The sequence below is a fragment of the Cibotium barometz genome, chromosome 29 (assembly GCF_041138505.1).
Source record: "Cibotium barometz isolate CiBa-2024 chromosome 29, ASM4113850v1, whole genome shotgun sequence".
Lineage (NCBI taxonomy): Eukaryota > Viridiplantae > Streptophyta > Polypodiopsida > Cyatheales > Cibotiaceae > Cibotium > Cibotium barometz.
The window spans coordinates 11,754,395-11,769,656 of NC_141074.1; the positions used below are offsets into that span (position 1 = coordinate 11,754,395).

The following is a 15,262-nucleotide window of genomic DNA, read 5'->3' on the forward strand; positions in this document are numbered from 1 at the left end:
TGATGTTTTCCATGTTTCTTGGCTAAAACCATATGTTGGTCCAGAAGTGTTTGATGTTTCAGATGAACAGCAGCCAGACGTGGTAGACGAGGCAGAAGTTATTGAGCTTGAACAGATCCTTCTTCATCGATGGAAGCATGGTTCCGGTCGACGGATTCGTCAGTTCTATACGAAGTTCCGAGATCGAGGCACCCACGAAGCCGTATGGCTCGACAAGGAGTTCTTCCAAGAGTACCCCCAGTTATTGGCGGACTACTTGGAAGCCATGAACCTTCCACCAAGCTAATCAGGAGGGAATGTCACATGCACTCTGCACTCAGTGCATGGTGACAAGATGGCTCATCATCAGAAGTGCAACAGTTGTACAGTTTTAGAACCCAATAGGATGATATTTGTCGTACGCCGTGACCCCATTGTACATCCTCAGTCCAGGATAAGTCAGGCACGAGCTACGTAGGTCATTCCTCAGCCTTAGTGGGTCAGTCAGTCAGTCAAGTCCCTTAACCCACTTGGAGAGAATCATTCATGCATGTAGAGTCAGTAGAAGCCTTAGGGTTTGCATCAGAAAGCACTCTGCATCCTGCATAATATGCATTCATATGCTTGTGCATCATTTAGAACATCCCCGAAGTCTTAGGGAATTTACTGGGATTTATCTCGTATTTTTCCCATATTTATTAGTATTTATTTAGCATTATTTGCATTATTGGACATTTATAAATATAAACTTTATTAAATGACCAACCTCCAGTTAGTATAAATAGGCTTGCCTAGAGCCTATTTTCTCATTCAGTCTTCACTGTGCTAAGAGCTCTCCTCCTCCTTGCTTTCAGCCCAAGACTAATCCAGCCCTAGAGCCCATAAGCTTGCTTCTCCAGCCCCTTGAGAAACCATAGCTTCAGTCAGCCCTAGGCGCCTGCCTTCAGCATCATTCAGCCCTGATTCAGCATCAGTTCAGGCCCAGATTCAGCATCCAAATCAGCTCAGTTCAACACCAGCAAACAGTACAGCTTCTCTGCGTTTTTGCCCAGCCGTACAGCAGTCCTGCGTTTCTGTTCCAGCCGTACAGCAGCAGCCTCTGTTTCCTCATGCGTTTCAGTCCACAGCATCTCTACAGGCTAGCGTTTCTGTCCACAGCACTTTCCAGCCCTGAAGATTCAGTCTACAGCAGTTTCCAGCCCTGAATCTGCTGTTTGCATCAGTGTCCAGCCTTCTATGCATCATCCACACATGCAGCAGTCATCTGGTGAAGGTAACACAGCATTCTAACATAGTGTAGAACAGTCCACCTTCGTCTTCTCTCAGCCTCAGGTGTGCAGCCCTTCCTCATGCCCTTGGGAAGAGTGCATAGGCTCGAGATCAGGTCATCGAGGTGTTTCTACAGCAGTGTACAGATCAGCCACTCTCCGATCCTCCGAGATCTTGCGTTTGGCTTATCTACAGTCCACAGTCATTCTCTCTAAAGAAATAAAGCAAATACTATCTCGTTATCGGGATAGGGGACCCTTCAGTGGGTAATTCGGGACCCAATCTGGTGTACAGTTCTCATATCTCTCTCTCTCATCTCTTTAAAGTTTGAAGTATTGAAATGGATTGCTAAACTCACAAAACTCAGGATACAGAAGACGGTGTGAGCATTTGTGTGACAGGATCATCCAATACAAAGACTTCCGCTGCATATCACACCAGACGGAACAGGTTAGAGTTTGGTATGCTAGGGTCACACAAGGTTCCTCTCCCGTGGCTTCATATGGATCGCCTACAATATGGATACACCCAACATTAACCGACTTATCTGAGCTGAACTCTTTGAACCGGAGACCCGTGTCTCATGGCTAGATCTGCTGCAGCTTCCTACGAAGATGCAGTTTTACCATGACCACTTTATGAGGCTTACAGAGAATGGCCAGCTCAAAGCCGCACCACAGCGCTCGAGAGTGGAGACTGGCGTCTAGCTCACTGCACCTGGATTGCCGTGTCTAGGGAGATGCCCGGGAGGCGGGGTGGCACCTGTGGCACATGTGCTGTCAATGTGCATTGCCTAGTCCGTCGAATAGGGGCATCTAGGTCAGGGATGTTACAGCACATTGGGAACCTGAAAAGATAGTGCTTCTCGACCTCTCAAGACCCACTGATATGAGGAGATGCTCCACCTGACATCTTCAGATTCCAGAGGTTCTCCAGTGATTCAGGAGTGCCCCTCCACAGGCAGTGGATGTGGAGAGCCTCTATAGTGTCTTAGATGTCGAGGACAGCTTTCATCCCCTCCCATTGTATCATTATAGCACTGTACGACTAGCACTTACAGGCCTGCCTTTTTCTGTCAGCTCTATTTGGGTTTTTAATTATGTTGTTTTCCATGAGAACACATTGTAACACTTTTGGTCTCGAAGACCCTTTGGTTTTTTGTAGAAATTGATAGAACTTCCTTTCTTTCTTTCTTTCTCCCCCTTCGGCAGCTAGCTTTTTACATTTTTCAGTTGTCTTGACATCCAGTTTACTCATGGATCACATGTAGCACCCTTTTTGGTCTCATACACCCTTCAGGTCTTTCAATAGCCTCTCTCTCTCTCTCTCTCTCTCTCTCTCTCTCTCTAGATAAACGCAAAAAAGTTTACGCCTTGACAAATACCTTGGCTTGTGCAGAGCCTGTGACACACAGAAATCGATCAGCACTAGGACTCCAACTAAGAGCACGCACTTGGTGGCCTTCAAAGGGTTCCAGCTGTCTAAAAGATTGCAACCTTGAATCCATTCCTTGAAAATCATACATACGAACCGAGTAATCATAACTTCCGGTCAGCACTCTTGAGCCAGTTGGATCCACAGCTAATGCTGAGACGACCTACAAACCAATCCAACAATACAATGTCAAAAATTATGTTAAACCACAAGCATGTTTGCAAAGCAAAAAAACTTCAAAATGACATAATACCAAAGCAAACATGAATACAACGCAGGCAAAAAATAACTAAAAATAAAATGGCACATTGCCTAGTTATAATTGGCTAATGTACAAAATCAGATAACATTGATTCAAAAATTACATCGACACTAAATATACTAAGCACCAATCCGACATTTACAAAGAATTGATGTTAGGTATTCTTACAGAAGAGTTCTCACTTACAATCAAGCTTTTCGTGCACTAAACCATCTAGACAGCAATGAGCAAGAGAAAACTTGAAAAATCTGCATGTTCATCCACACTCCGCACATGACTTTGTTGAAGGCGCACTCAGTTTGCAAGACCAATGGAGAAGTTGGAGTGCAGGTCAACTTTTTTTTTTTCAGGAAAGAGACTTCTATTAAATATGAAAAAATACAACAATCACAGCTATATGCCGGAATAGAATAGAATCATCCCAATATGTAAGGTGATCTCAACCACTAAGGAGCATCCTAGTGCCATGAAAGACCTATGGGACTAGAGGAAAAGAAAATGACATGGTCCCACTCCTGCATAAACACAACGTGCTTTGCCTACACGGAACAAGAGGACCCCTGAATACAAGCCCAAGTAGCCATGAGAGTATGGATGATATCACCCCATAAAGTGCTAATACACTAAGACTCAAAAATATGGACATGCTCAATAGCCTCCGTGCATCTAGCTCTCTAGATCTGCCATGCTATAATACTGACAACAATCTCCCAACTGGTGTCAACCCTCTATCTGGGGGGTGTATAATGTGAGTGAGTGGCATCCTGCAACAAACCATACTGGGCAATACCTCTAAGAATGAAAATAGCCCCTCGTAGAAAAGCTACAGACCAGACTGGGAAAGCCAAGCAACTACCCCCCAAGTAACATAGATGGCGCGGCCACTCAATTTGCCCATAAGTTGGACTATAGAACTCCAAATACGTTGTGCAGTGCTGCATCCCCATAAACAATGTTGTGTAGTCTCAAAATTTGCCGCACATCTCAGGCAGGTAGGTGCTACACCGAAAACCAATTTGCACTGATTCGTGGGGAGACCACCACGTAAAAATAACCAAAAGAAATGAGAGATCTGGCTCCTTTGAATGCCAAAGCCTATGCCAATATCTGCACTGCATCACTAGAGAGATGTCATAACTCTCCTAGTGAGGCCTAAGAGTAGGGATCCTATGCATCTGTCGAGTGATGAGAAGTCTGGCATTCCAAACCATGAAACTGAAAAAAGGAAGGCTTTTCAATGGATCGGAGGCATCAATACACTCCCACTCACCTGGATCCCACTGAAGATATCTAATAGGACTGCCACCATATAGCCACAAACACCAAGAGCCATGAATCACTCTCCAAGGAGAAGGATCAATGACCCAGTGCTTCCTCAAACGACCAACAATCCTCACTAGACTAAGCCTCGTATCTTGGATGATCCGCTCCATGCTACATCTCCTCAATCTCCTTCCAGGCATGATAGAATAGATGATGCAATCTGTAGCCTCCTGGCCCAGGAGAGCAATGACCTACAGAGGTACACCTATCCTAGAAAAAACTCCCAGCCATCTCAGATGATAATCTCCATAAAAAGTCCCAGAGAGCCACTCATGCGATATAGCTACATCAATCTAATCAATACGTATGCAAGAGCCCCTAAGATGCTAAATGGATGTAGCTCTCCAATCCACCGAAAGACTCTTCGGCAAAGCAAACACCCTACACTGAACATCCGGATCAATAATATTCAGCCTCCCTTCTCGTCTAGGTTGAATAACGGTGAGCCAACTACCCTAACACGTGTGTCTGTGGTGCTGTTCAAACCCGACCAAAGAAAATTGTGGACCAACCTCCGCAATTGACCAATGCACGCATGAGAGAAGCACCAACAAGAGGCAATAAACCAAGTCGAGGCAAGCAATACCTAATTAGCCAGCTCTGGAGGCTAAATCCAATCTCCTGGATCCCAATAAAGAAGCTTCTTCTGAATACTCATAAGTACCAAAGCAAACTGTTGTGCAGGAGAAATATCAACCCCAACCTGGCATCACAAATATCTAGCAGCGCATCCTCTACTGATCCAAATAAAACCAAACTTTGCACCCCAGCCAGTCACTAATCCAAAAACCAACAAATTTGTGCCAATTAATGACTCATGAGGGCCCATGCTGCCAAACAAAACTCTTCTAGTGCCACCCAGAAGGAACATCAACCAGTTCCCACAGCTGTCCTGTCAGGACGCAACTGCATGAATTACAAAAGACCTTTCTCATCCACAAAGGATTTCATGAGATATGTCCAAATTCTCACAAGAGTAAGAAATTTGAGTAGCTAAAAGTTTAATCTTTAGTCTAATCCTGGGACAAGTATTCAACTCCAATCCAATCCATTGTGTGTCAATTCGATTGTCCTCGAAACGTCCCTGAAGACAAACAACCTCCTCAGCAAGAGGTTTACTTCCACCCCGTCTCCATGGTGTGCACCCCATAAGATAGGTGGATTTCCCAATGATTTCTAGAATCAGGGATTGAGTGCCTCTGTGGAATTTCATCCACCTATGGCACACCATATGCCTCCGTAGAACCATACCCACCTTGGAGCATCACTGACCTTTGTGGGATCCTCTCGCAAAAGTGCCAAAAAGTCAGTAAATCACTACTGTCCCAGAACCTGGAGCGCAACCAAATGGTCTTTGATTCAAAGTTTCAGACCTAGAAGTTCTCAAACTTCTCATCTCTCATGCACAAATGAGGCTGCCTCTATGTACATTGGGTAAAAGCTTTTACATCAATTTGGCCATCACAAGAGAGTGTGTGATAAATCCAGTACTCTCAAAGCACTTACTAGCTCAAGAACCACCTTGACCATAATTCCCAAAGGTTCATGCAACTTTGGTGAATGCCATGCTCATGACACCCAAGAATATTCATTACCTTGCTTTCCCACACAGATTGGCACCACCACCCCCCACGGGATTATCTAAGGTTAGCTATCCATAAAGGCATAGGGCATCCCAGTCTAATGACTTAGCAGCATGGGAGACACTACATGAAATAGGTTCTGGCGTAACATACCACCAAGACATCCCCCATGTAAAACCCCCATTAGGAGCACAAGTCTAAGCATCCCAGATACTAGGCTTAGTCCAGTGAGGATTGTTGGTCGGTCGGGGAAGCATTGGTTCATTGACCCTTCTTCTCAGATAGTAACTCATGGCTCTTGGTGTTTGTGGCTATACGGTGGCAGTCTTATTAGATATCTTCAGTGGGATCCAAGAGAGTGGGAGTGGATTGATGCCTTCGATTCATTGAAAAGCCTTCCCTTTTTCACTTTTACGGTCCAAAATGCTAGGCTTCTCCTCACTCGATAGATGCCTCGGATCCCTGCTCTCAGGCCTCATTGAGAGAGTTATGACATCTCTCTAGCGATACAGCGCAGATATTGGCATATAGGCTGATCTCTCATTTCTTTTGGTTATTATTACATGGTGGTCTTCCCACCAGTCAGTGGAGATTGGTCTTCGGTGTAGCACCTACCTGCCAGAGATGTGCGGAAGATTTTGAGACTGTACAACATTGTTTATGGGGATGCAGCACTGCACAACGGATTTGGGTTCTATAGCCCAACTTATGGGCAAATTGAGTGGCCGCGCCATACATGTGACTTGGGGGCAGTTGCTTGGCTCTCCTAGTCCGGTCCGCAGCTTTTTAGGAGGGCAGTGGTACAGACTCTGCTATTTTCATTCATAGAGGTATTGCCCAGCATGGTTTACTGCAGGATGTCCCTCACTTTGATTATACACCCCCCAGACAGAAGATTGACACCAGTTGGGAGATTGTTGCCAGTATTACAACATGGCAGATTTGGAGAGCTAGATGCACGGAGGCTATTGAGGATGTCCAAATCTTTGGGTCTCAGTGCATTAGTACTATATGGGTGATATCATCCATACTCTCATGGCTACTTGGGCTCGTATTCAAGGGTCCTCACGTTCCGCACAGGCAAAGCGTGTTATATTTATGCGGGAGTGGGACCATGGCATTTTCTTTTCCTCTAGTCCCGTAGGTCTCTCATGGCATCATGATGCTTGTCAGTGGTTGAAATCACCTTACATACTGGGGTGATTATATTCTAATCCAATTTATAGCTGTGATTGTTGTATGCCTTTTTCATACTTAATAGAAGTCTCTTTCTTGGGAAAAAAAAAAAAAGGGGGAAAGAGTGAGGGAACCTGTCCCACAATCGCTTCTAGTAGTCTTTGAGGAAGCTAGTTGAGATGTTCTAGAAGAACCAGTAGTTTGCTGAAGCATGAGTATCGTCAACCTCATGCATCTGGATCCGGTAGCCTAGCCTCGCCGAGTAGTGGAAAAAGGGAGTGGTAGGGCTCTCTGAGGTGAAGGGGGTTTGTCCACTCCCACTCACTTGGGTCCCACTGAATCCACGTCAAGGGGGCTACTTGCCCTGGGGGAGGGTCGATGTGCCAACAGTGCTCATGGAAACTGATGATCTGGACCCTTTGAGGTGAGTCACCACTAGAGTCCTCTACAAGGGAGAGGGTCAGACGTCCATGACATCCGACTAAGAAAATGAGAGCTAGTCCCCTGTATGAGCCTAGGACAGCCAGGGGGATGTCGTGCCACAACATTTTAGGAGGGAGATTGTCCCCTACAGATGTTACATCCCTTGATTGGGCCTAATGCTAGTGTTAATCGAGGGTTAGGATAACCCGGGGTTAGAGGGATGTGCTAACCCAAGGTTAGGACTTAGGCGGGCGCGTTGGGATTGATGGGACCTACTTGAGGACTAAGGGCTAGCAAGGATGAGGTCTAGATTGCTCTAGAGTCAAAATCAAAAGAGCTAACTAGAGGCTAATTATGGCTAAGGGCTTAATAATAAAAGCATTGGGCACTCTTTGGAGTTGCTTTCTTAGCTGATCATTGTGGTGAGGTAGGATATTGTTGTGGACACACTTGATCATCACCGGGATCGACCTTATAAGGAGTAGGTTATAGATAGCTTGTAAGTGGTGTACTTTTTACGCCGACAGTTGATAAGCTTAGCCTATGGAATCTTTGGCTAGCAATGACTTGAAGTCAGTGAAGCCATTGGGATGGCTTGGACCCTATCTTCTGCATGTTGTTTTTGCAAGAGGATGAGCGGGAAAGTGGCAAGAACCCCGTGGGGTTGGACACGGATGAGCCCGAAGCTGAGGAACCATAGTTCTGACGAGCATAGGAAGACGAACATCGTGTTCTCACTTTGTGCCGAGAGGTTCTTGCTATGTGGGATTCAGATAAGAATTCACATGTTACTGCCTTATACCTAGACAATTTACTGGTGGCTAGATTATTGCTGGATGGGAAATTGAGGTACTAGACGTGGCGGTATCTTTCGTCTCTGGTTATGTACGGGTTGCTCTGGCGTGGCACTAGGTTGATCCTCCGTAGGTTTGTTCATGGCTTCTAGAGGAAGGTTTGGTTGCAAGGTCCAGTCTCAAGGGAAAATTGGCCGTTCCACATCCCCTCCATGCTACATCTCCTCAATCTCCCTACAGGCATGATAGAATAAATGATGCAATATGTAGCCTCCTGGCCCAGGAGAGCAATGACTTGCAAAGGTATGCCTATCCTCGAAAAGAGTCCCAGCCAACTCGGATGATAGTCTCAATGAAAGGTCCCAAAGAGCCACTCATGCGGAATAGCTACATCAATCTGATCAATACGTATGCGAGAGCCCCTAACATGCTAAATGGATGCAGCTCTCCGATCCTCCAAAAGACTATTAAGGGTCTTCCAAGCAAGAACTGTGTATGCACAACTCTCCCATCCTGACCACTACATGTAATGAGATGCACCAAGTGGCCGACCAGCCTCATCCTTGATGAACTTGTTCCACATAATAGGTTGTTAATCAGCCTCATCCAAAGACCTAGAAAGCCTTTGTCGCAAAAATGGTGTCATGCTTCTCCATGCTCTGACAATGGCTACAATAAGAGGGGAAGATGGTGCCTTGATATCAGCCTCTGTGAACAAAAAACGTGTGCTGGGCAGCCAATCTCTCCTAGCACGCGTGGTACATCTGGAAATCTGAGACAAGAAAAAATCCTTCCAAGGCTCAGTGCCTCTGGTAGGAAACCTTGGACCACAAGTTTGCAGAGCAATGCCCTACAGTGAACATCCGGATCAATGATATTCAACCCCCCCTCTCGTCTGGGGCTGAATAACTGTGAGCCAAGCTACCCTGGCACGAGTGTCTGTGGTGCCATCCAAACCCGACCAAAGAAAATTGCGGATCAATCTCCGCAATTGACCAATGCAAACACAAGAAAAGCACCAACAAGAGGCAATAAACCAAGCCGAGGCAAGTAATACTTGATTAGCCACCAAAGCTCTGGAGGCTAAATCTAATCTCCTCGAGCTCCAATGAAAAAGCTTCTTGCGGATACTCATAAGTACCAGAGTATACTGTTGTGCATGAGAAATATCAACCCCAACCTAGCATCCCAAATATCTCGTAGTGCATCCTCTACTAATCCAAGTAAAACCAAGCTTTGCACCCCAAGCAACTCTCAATGAGTCACTAATCCAAAAACCAACATATTTGTGCCAATTAATGAGTGCCCCTACTACCAAACAAAACTCTTCCAATGCTACCCGGAAGGAACATAGGCATATGTGTGAGGCCCCCAAGAACATGGTTGTGTCATCAAGTAACTCAGAGTCAACCAGCTCCTCTTGACTACGAAGAGGCAGCCTCAATCCAGAAATACCAGCAATGGAGCGAAGGAAGATATCACTGCAAGCGAGCACACTATTGTGGGCATCACGAGACATGCATGAAACTCCCTTGATCCATCTCTGAGAGAAACCCATATGGTTGAGAGTACCCTCAAGGAAATCCCAATCCACTCTATCATAGGCCTTCTCAAAATCCAAGGGCAGAATGGCTAAGGGCTGATTGCTCGCTTTGGCCCATTCCACGGCCTCCCAAAACGAGAAAATGTTATCAAAGATGCTCCTTCCGTGTAAGAATCCATTCTGATGCTCACTGCCTTAGCAAAAATGTTATATGCAGTCCCAAGTAAGGTGATAGGTCTCCACTGGCCAATCAATGTCTTATTCCCACTCTTAGGGATAAGATAGATAAGCCCCTCAGTGAGAGAAGAAGGCATAGAACCTGTGTCTCACATCTCCTAGAGAGCCGATGTGATCTCAGTCCCAATCTCATCCCAAAAAGTAATGAAAAAAACAAGGGAGAGGCTATCCTCCCCTAGACACTTACCATGAGGTAAGGCATGAAGAGCATGACTGAACTCCTACATAGAAAAAGTGGCACGCATCTCCTCAGTGATCAAATGTGGCAATGCATTTTAAACCTTCCTCTGTGCCCTATGTCTCGACTCTCAAATCAGAGTGCGGCTCAGCACTAAGAAACTAGCAATAGAAATCAATGGCAATCTATCTAACCATAAGAGGACCTGAGTGAAGAGTGCCATGTGAATCCTGCAACTGCCTGACACTATCTCTTGTATGAGATGGGCCGTGAGTAGCAAAGAAATGTTTGTTGCATCTACCACCCATCTATGTCCAAAAGGATTCCTGGGCATGGTAACGGTACTCCGCACGCTGCTCAAGAGAGTAATGTAGTTCTACCCTAACAATACATAAAGAATCTGCAACCCATTGAGCATGAGGATGTTTCTCGTGCTCTTACCTGTAAGGCAGCCAGTCTACGTCTAATAGCCCTTTCTAAATCCAAGGCCTCTTGCTTCTTAGAAAGGGCACATGTGTGATAAAAGTCACTAATATCACAGAGAGGAGAGGCCAAGCTTTGCGAGGCCTGCGAGAAATCATGAGATCTCCAAATATCAAGCATACGACGTGATAGCTCTGCATCTAAAAACAAATGATCAGGAATGCGTACAAGGGGTGCTGATCCATGGTGACTCGGATCTCTAAAGCATAAAACCACTCGGCAATGATCCAATTTAGAGGTGCCTATAGCAATAAAAGTATGCCTCCCTTTGTCGAGCACCCAATCATCCACATAAAATCTGTCTAACGTGCATAAATACATCCTGCATCCCTTCTCCTGTTAGACCATGAATAAAGAAGAGTGGATTGTCTCCTCGAAATGTCCTCCTCATGCCAACAATCTCTGCCATGAATGGAGAGTATAAACCTCTCCCAAGATGCTCTTTCAAGAGGATGCACCAAGCCCTCATGTCCACCTCTTTTATCCATTGGCATCTCAACCATGTTAAAATCCCCACCAATAATCCAATGGTCAGCAAGAGGCATCAACGTAGTGAGAGATTTCTAAAAGACAATCCTCTCACCCCTATGATTAGGAGCATAGAGGTTGAGAATAGCAATACGTGTAGTACCCTACATAAGAAGGATCCACTGCGCTCTTGTAAGCCCAGTGGGCGTGCACTGACAAACTCAACTACGTGTCCAAGAGATAAAGATAGAGAGAGAGAGAGGAGAGGGAGAAAGGAATAGGGATCTTGCACAATACACCACACTGAGCGGGGAACAAGCCCCGCCCCCTTTCAAGAATTTATTTAGGAACAATCCACGGGCACGTTGGCCAGGATCAATTTAATCAAGGAATACAAAACAAACAGATATGCTGACGTAGGATATCCAAGTCGATGTCAATGTCTAGGCACGAGATCTCTAATGCCGAGCACACCACAAGAATGACCCACAAGTATCTCTCACCAGGCTAGTACCAGATCCAAGTCCAAATCCAAGTTCAAGTCTAAGACCAAGTTCCATGTTCATGTCCAAGTTCCATGTTTCATGTCCAAGCTCTATGTTCCATGTCCAAGCTCTATGCCTAAGTTCTATGTGTTAGTTCCAATCCAAGTCCAAGCTATATGTCCAAGTTCTCCATAACCAAGTTCCATGTTCATGCCCACACTATATATCCAAGTTCCATGTTTATGTCCAAATCCAAGGGACTCCAAGTCCATACACGAAGTATACAAGAGATGTGTGTAGATGATGAGGTTTATGCTGATTTAGTTGTAAGCTTGTTGCCCAAACTTGAGGTAGAAGCAGCCCACAAGATTCCAAACACAGGAGTACGAGCTGAATCCAATATTCGTGGTCTCACAGTAGGATCCAGTCAGCAACCGTAAGGTATGGTGTCGAACGTCTCATACAGCTGACTTCAATAGATGTAGATCAAGCAGCAGCAGCTGAGGGTGTTGGAAATTATTTCATCCCCAGATGGACTTTCCCATGCACATTCATGCTTGTATCTGGCTCCATATGAAGCCCTGCATATGCATCTAGGCACTACATATTTTTTGCCTATTTTTAGACATTATTTCAGATTTTCTTGCATTGTCGGCCAGTCCTCTGATTTTCTACTGGCCAACCAGCTCCACTCCCACCTATATAAAGGTGGCTAGGCTTAGCATCATTATTATCTCTCTTGTCAGCTTCTGCAGTGATAGGCACCATTTACAGGACCTCCCTCATGCTGCTCCACGTGTTGTACTACCTTTCCTGGTGATATTCAGCAGTGATCTTCTTTTCTCCTTTATGCTTGCTGTCCATATACAGTGTTGTACAGTTCTTGCAGCATTTCTTTGTGGGTATCACAGCATAGTACCCATTCTTTCATGGTATCAGAGCGGGTAACATCTACAGGGACTTGCTTTTTCTATTCCCATGCTGCTGTTGACCATTTACAGCATATAGGAGCTGTTCACTTGCTGCGTTTTCTTCATCAGTAACCTGCGTTTTTCTGTGGAGCTGCATTTTCACTCGGGACTGCCTCAAGTGCTGCAATTTCTTTCTACAGAGCTGCTTTACAGCCTTTACCACTGGAGAGTCATTCTTCTATTCTCTTCTCTTTCTGGTTCCCTCCTACCCACCCTCCCTCTCTTCTAGTCTTTCTAAAGGAGGCTTGGGCTCTTGGAGGTGATGGCTTCTGGAGATGACACTTTCTTCCTGAGATAGTCTGCTTCTTCTATTTTCAGATTCCCACCCTCCGTTCCCTTTCTTTCTTCTTTCTCTTGCTATGCACAGCTTGAGAGGAGGTACTTTGCTGTTTTTTTTACAGCCCACTTCAATAAGAAAAGGATTCTTTGTGAGAAGACAGGGATACTAGAGTATTCTCTGCTCCCATTACTTATCCATACTCTTGTGCACTGCACAGCAGCAATGGTGTTTAGCAGGTTGTCAGCAGCAGACCACGTGAGACAGAGGAGGATTATTTGTCGGCAGACATGGCTTACAGCCATTCCTTCTCCTATCTCTTCTCCCGCTCCATCACAGCCTGGATCCCCTGCTCCCGCCGCTCCATAGGTGGCTCCTATTCCCAATCTTTCCTCTCTGAGTTTCTCTCATCCAGGTCTTGCTCCCACCCCTACCCACATACCATCCTACAATCCTCCCCAAGTCAGTGACTCCATGAAACTTACAGCAACCAACTATCATACTTGGTCTTTCTACACTCAGTTGTTGCTGTAAGGAGCCGGTGTGTGGATGGCTATCTCCACACCTCACTCGGTGGACCCTGCTTTGCGAAGCATATTGGCTGCTCGGGCTCGTCTTATCATCATCCATTGCATGACTCCATCCATACAGGCACAGTTTGTCTCCTCTCGAAGTAATGCTCATCAAATGTGGACAAAGATCTAGAGGAGGTATGGGAGAGTTTTGACAGTGAATCTTGCCAAATTAGAGTCAGATCTGGAGAAGCTTACCATCACTGAGTCAGATAACTTGATTGAGAAGACTAGAGAGTTCTCCCGTATCAAGCTACAACTTGAGAAGACCGGGAGCACCCTCAACAATCCCATCCATAAACTTCTTGGTAAGTTACCCGCTTCCTTTGACTCTTTCAAGGATAATATTTTTTTTCCGTGATCCTCTCCCCCCTTTTGAGGAAGTCGTGAGTTATCTCCATGACAAGTGCATGCTTCACGGAAAAGGCAAGCGGAGTCTGTTTTTGTTGCCTCTGACAAGGGCAAGGGCAAGGGCAAAGGCGGAAAAGGGAACTACAACAACAAGTAGAAAGTCACCACAAAGTCATCTTCTGACGACGACGATTCTGACAATTCTAGCAGCATCAAGGGTTCCAAGATGAAGGATTCTTGTGACTTTTGTGGCCGAATTGGTCATTCAGAGGCCAAATGTTTTATCCGACAGGCTGCTTCCCACAAAGCTAAAGCCAAAGCTAAAGCAAAGCAGGAGTCATGGTCCTCATGTCCTTGAATCACAAAACCAGGAGGCTGCTCCACATAAACTTCCTCCTCTGAATCACCGTTCAGAAAGGCAGATTTAGCATCCATCTGGAACACAGGCCATCTGAAACGAGTAGCCAGAGCCAAAACAATACGAATGGAAGTAAACATGGCTGTAGGAGCAAATGTCTCATCAAAGTCCTCGCCGGCCTTTTGAGCATATCCACGAGCAACAAGACGGGCCTTGTACTTATCCAAAGTACCATCTACATGAAACTTGACTTTGAAGATCCATTTGACACCGATGACTCGTCGATGTAAAGGCCGTGGTACTAAATCCCATGTATGATTCCTCTCAATAGAGGACATCTCGGCTTCCATCGCCTGTCGCCACTGTGGTTGGGCAAGGGCCTCCTCTGGAGATTCGGACTCATCAATCATCTGCAAAGTACTCATAAGAGCATAATTCACTGTAGGAGTGGGAACCCGAGAAGATCTCCTCAGACCGGATGAAGAAGTAGAGACCTGGTCATGTAACTGACTGTCAGAAAGGCCAGAATCTCTAAGTAATTGTTGGACCCAACGGGGTGGACCAACCTTCCTCACAAATGTGGAAGAGGAAGTATCCGCAGCTGTGATGGACGCACCCGGGGCAGCCGGGGATGAAGAAGGGACGTCCGAGCGTGTGGGAGATGATGTAGAGGCTGTCCAAATTGGCTGAGAAGTTCCGGAAGACGGTCCAGCACTCTGTATGGGGCTGGAAATAGCAGAAACAGGGGCTGAAACAATAGCAACGGCGGGCTGAATCGCTGCCGAAGCCACCGGAGGCACAGGGGGTGATGAAGTGCCTGATGGGAGCAAAGAAAATTCACCGATATCGGGCGGAAATGGATCAATATCCTCAGAAAACAGCATGGGTGAAGAGGAATCAAATCCAAAGAGGGTCTCATCAAAGCGAGCATCACGAGATATGATGATGTCCTCCAACGCAGGATCCCAAAAGCGGTATCCTTTCGACCGTAAAGATCATCCTCTTCGACTTCGGGGAAAGTGTAGTCCTCTTTTGACCTGGCACATGTACAAACGCAACACAACTGAAAACTCGTAAGTGTGAGACGGAGGGCTTA

The 15,262-nt window shown here is 45.8% G+C and overlaps 2 protein-coding genes across 2 annotated transcripts in view; one reads left to right on the top strand and one right to left on the bottom strand.

Moving 5' to 3' along the window:
• The window catches only part of LOC147621843 (phosphopantetheine adenylyltransferase 1-like), a 164,101-nt gene that overhangs the window by 88,805 nt on the left and 60,034 nt on the right, over positions 1 to 15,262 (top strand). The window lies entirely within an intron of this gene.
• Positions 1 to 15,262, bottom strand: part of LOC147621844 (Transducin/WD40 repeat-like superfamily protein) — a 61,882-nt gene that overhangs the window by 31,512 nt on the left and 15,108 nt on the right. The window contains exon 3 of the mRNA XM_086822864.1: positions 2,633 to 2,845. Within this exon, the coding sequence (XP_086678990.1) occupies positions 2,633 to 2,845 (213 nt within the window). The remainder of the gene's footprint in view (positions 1 to 2,632; positions 2,846 to 15,262) is intronic.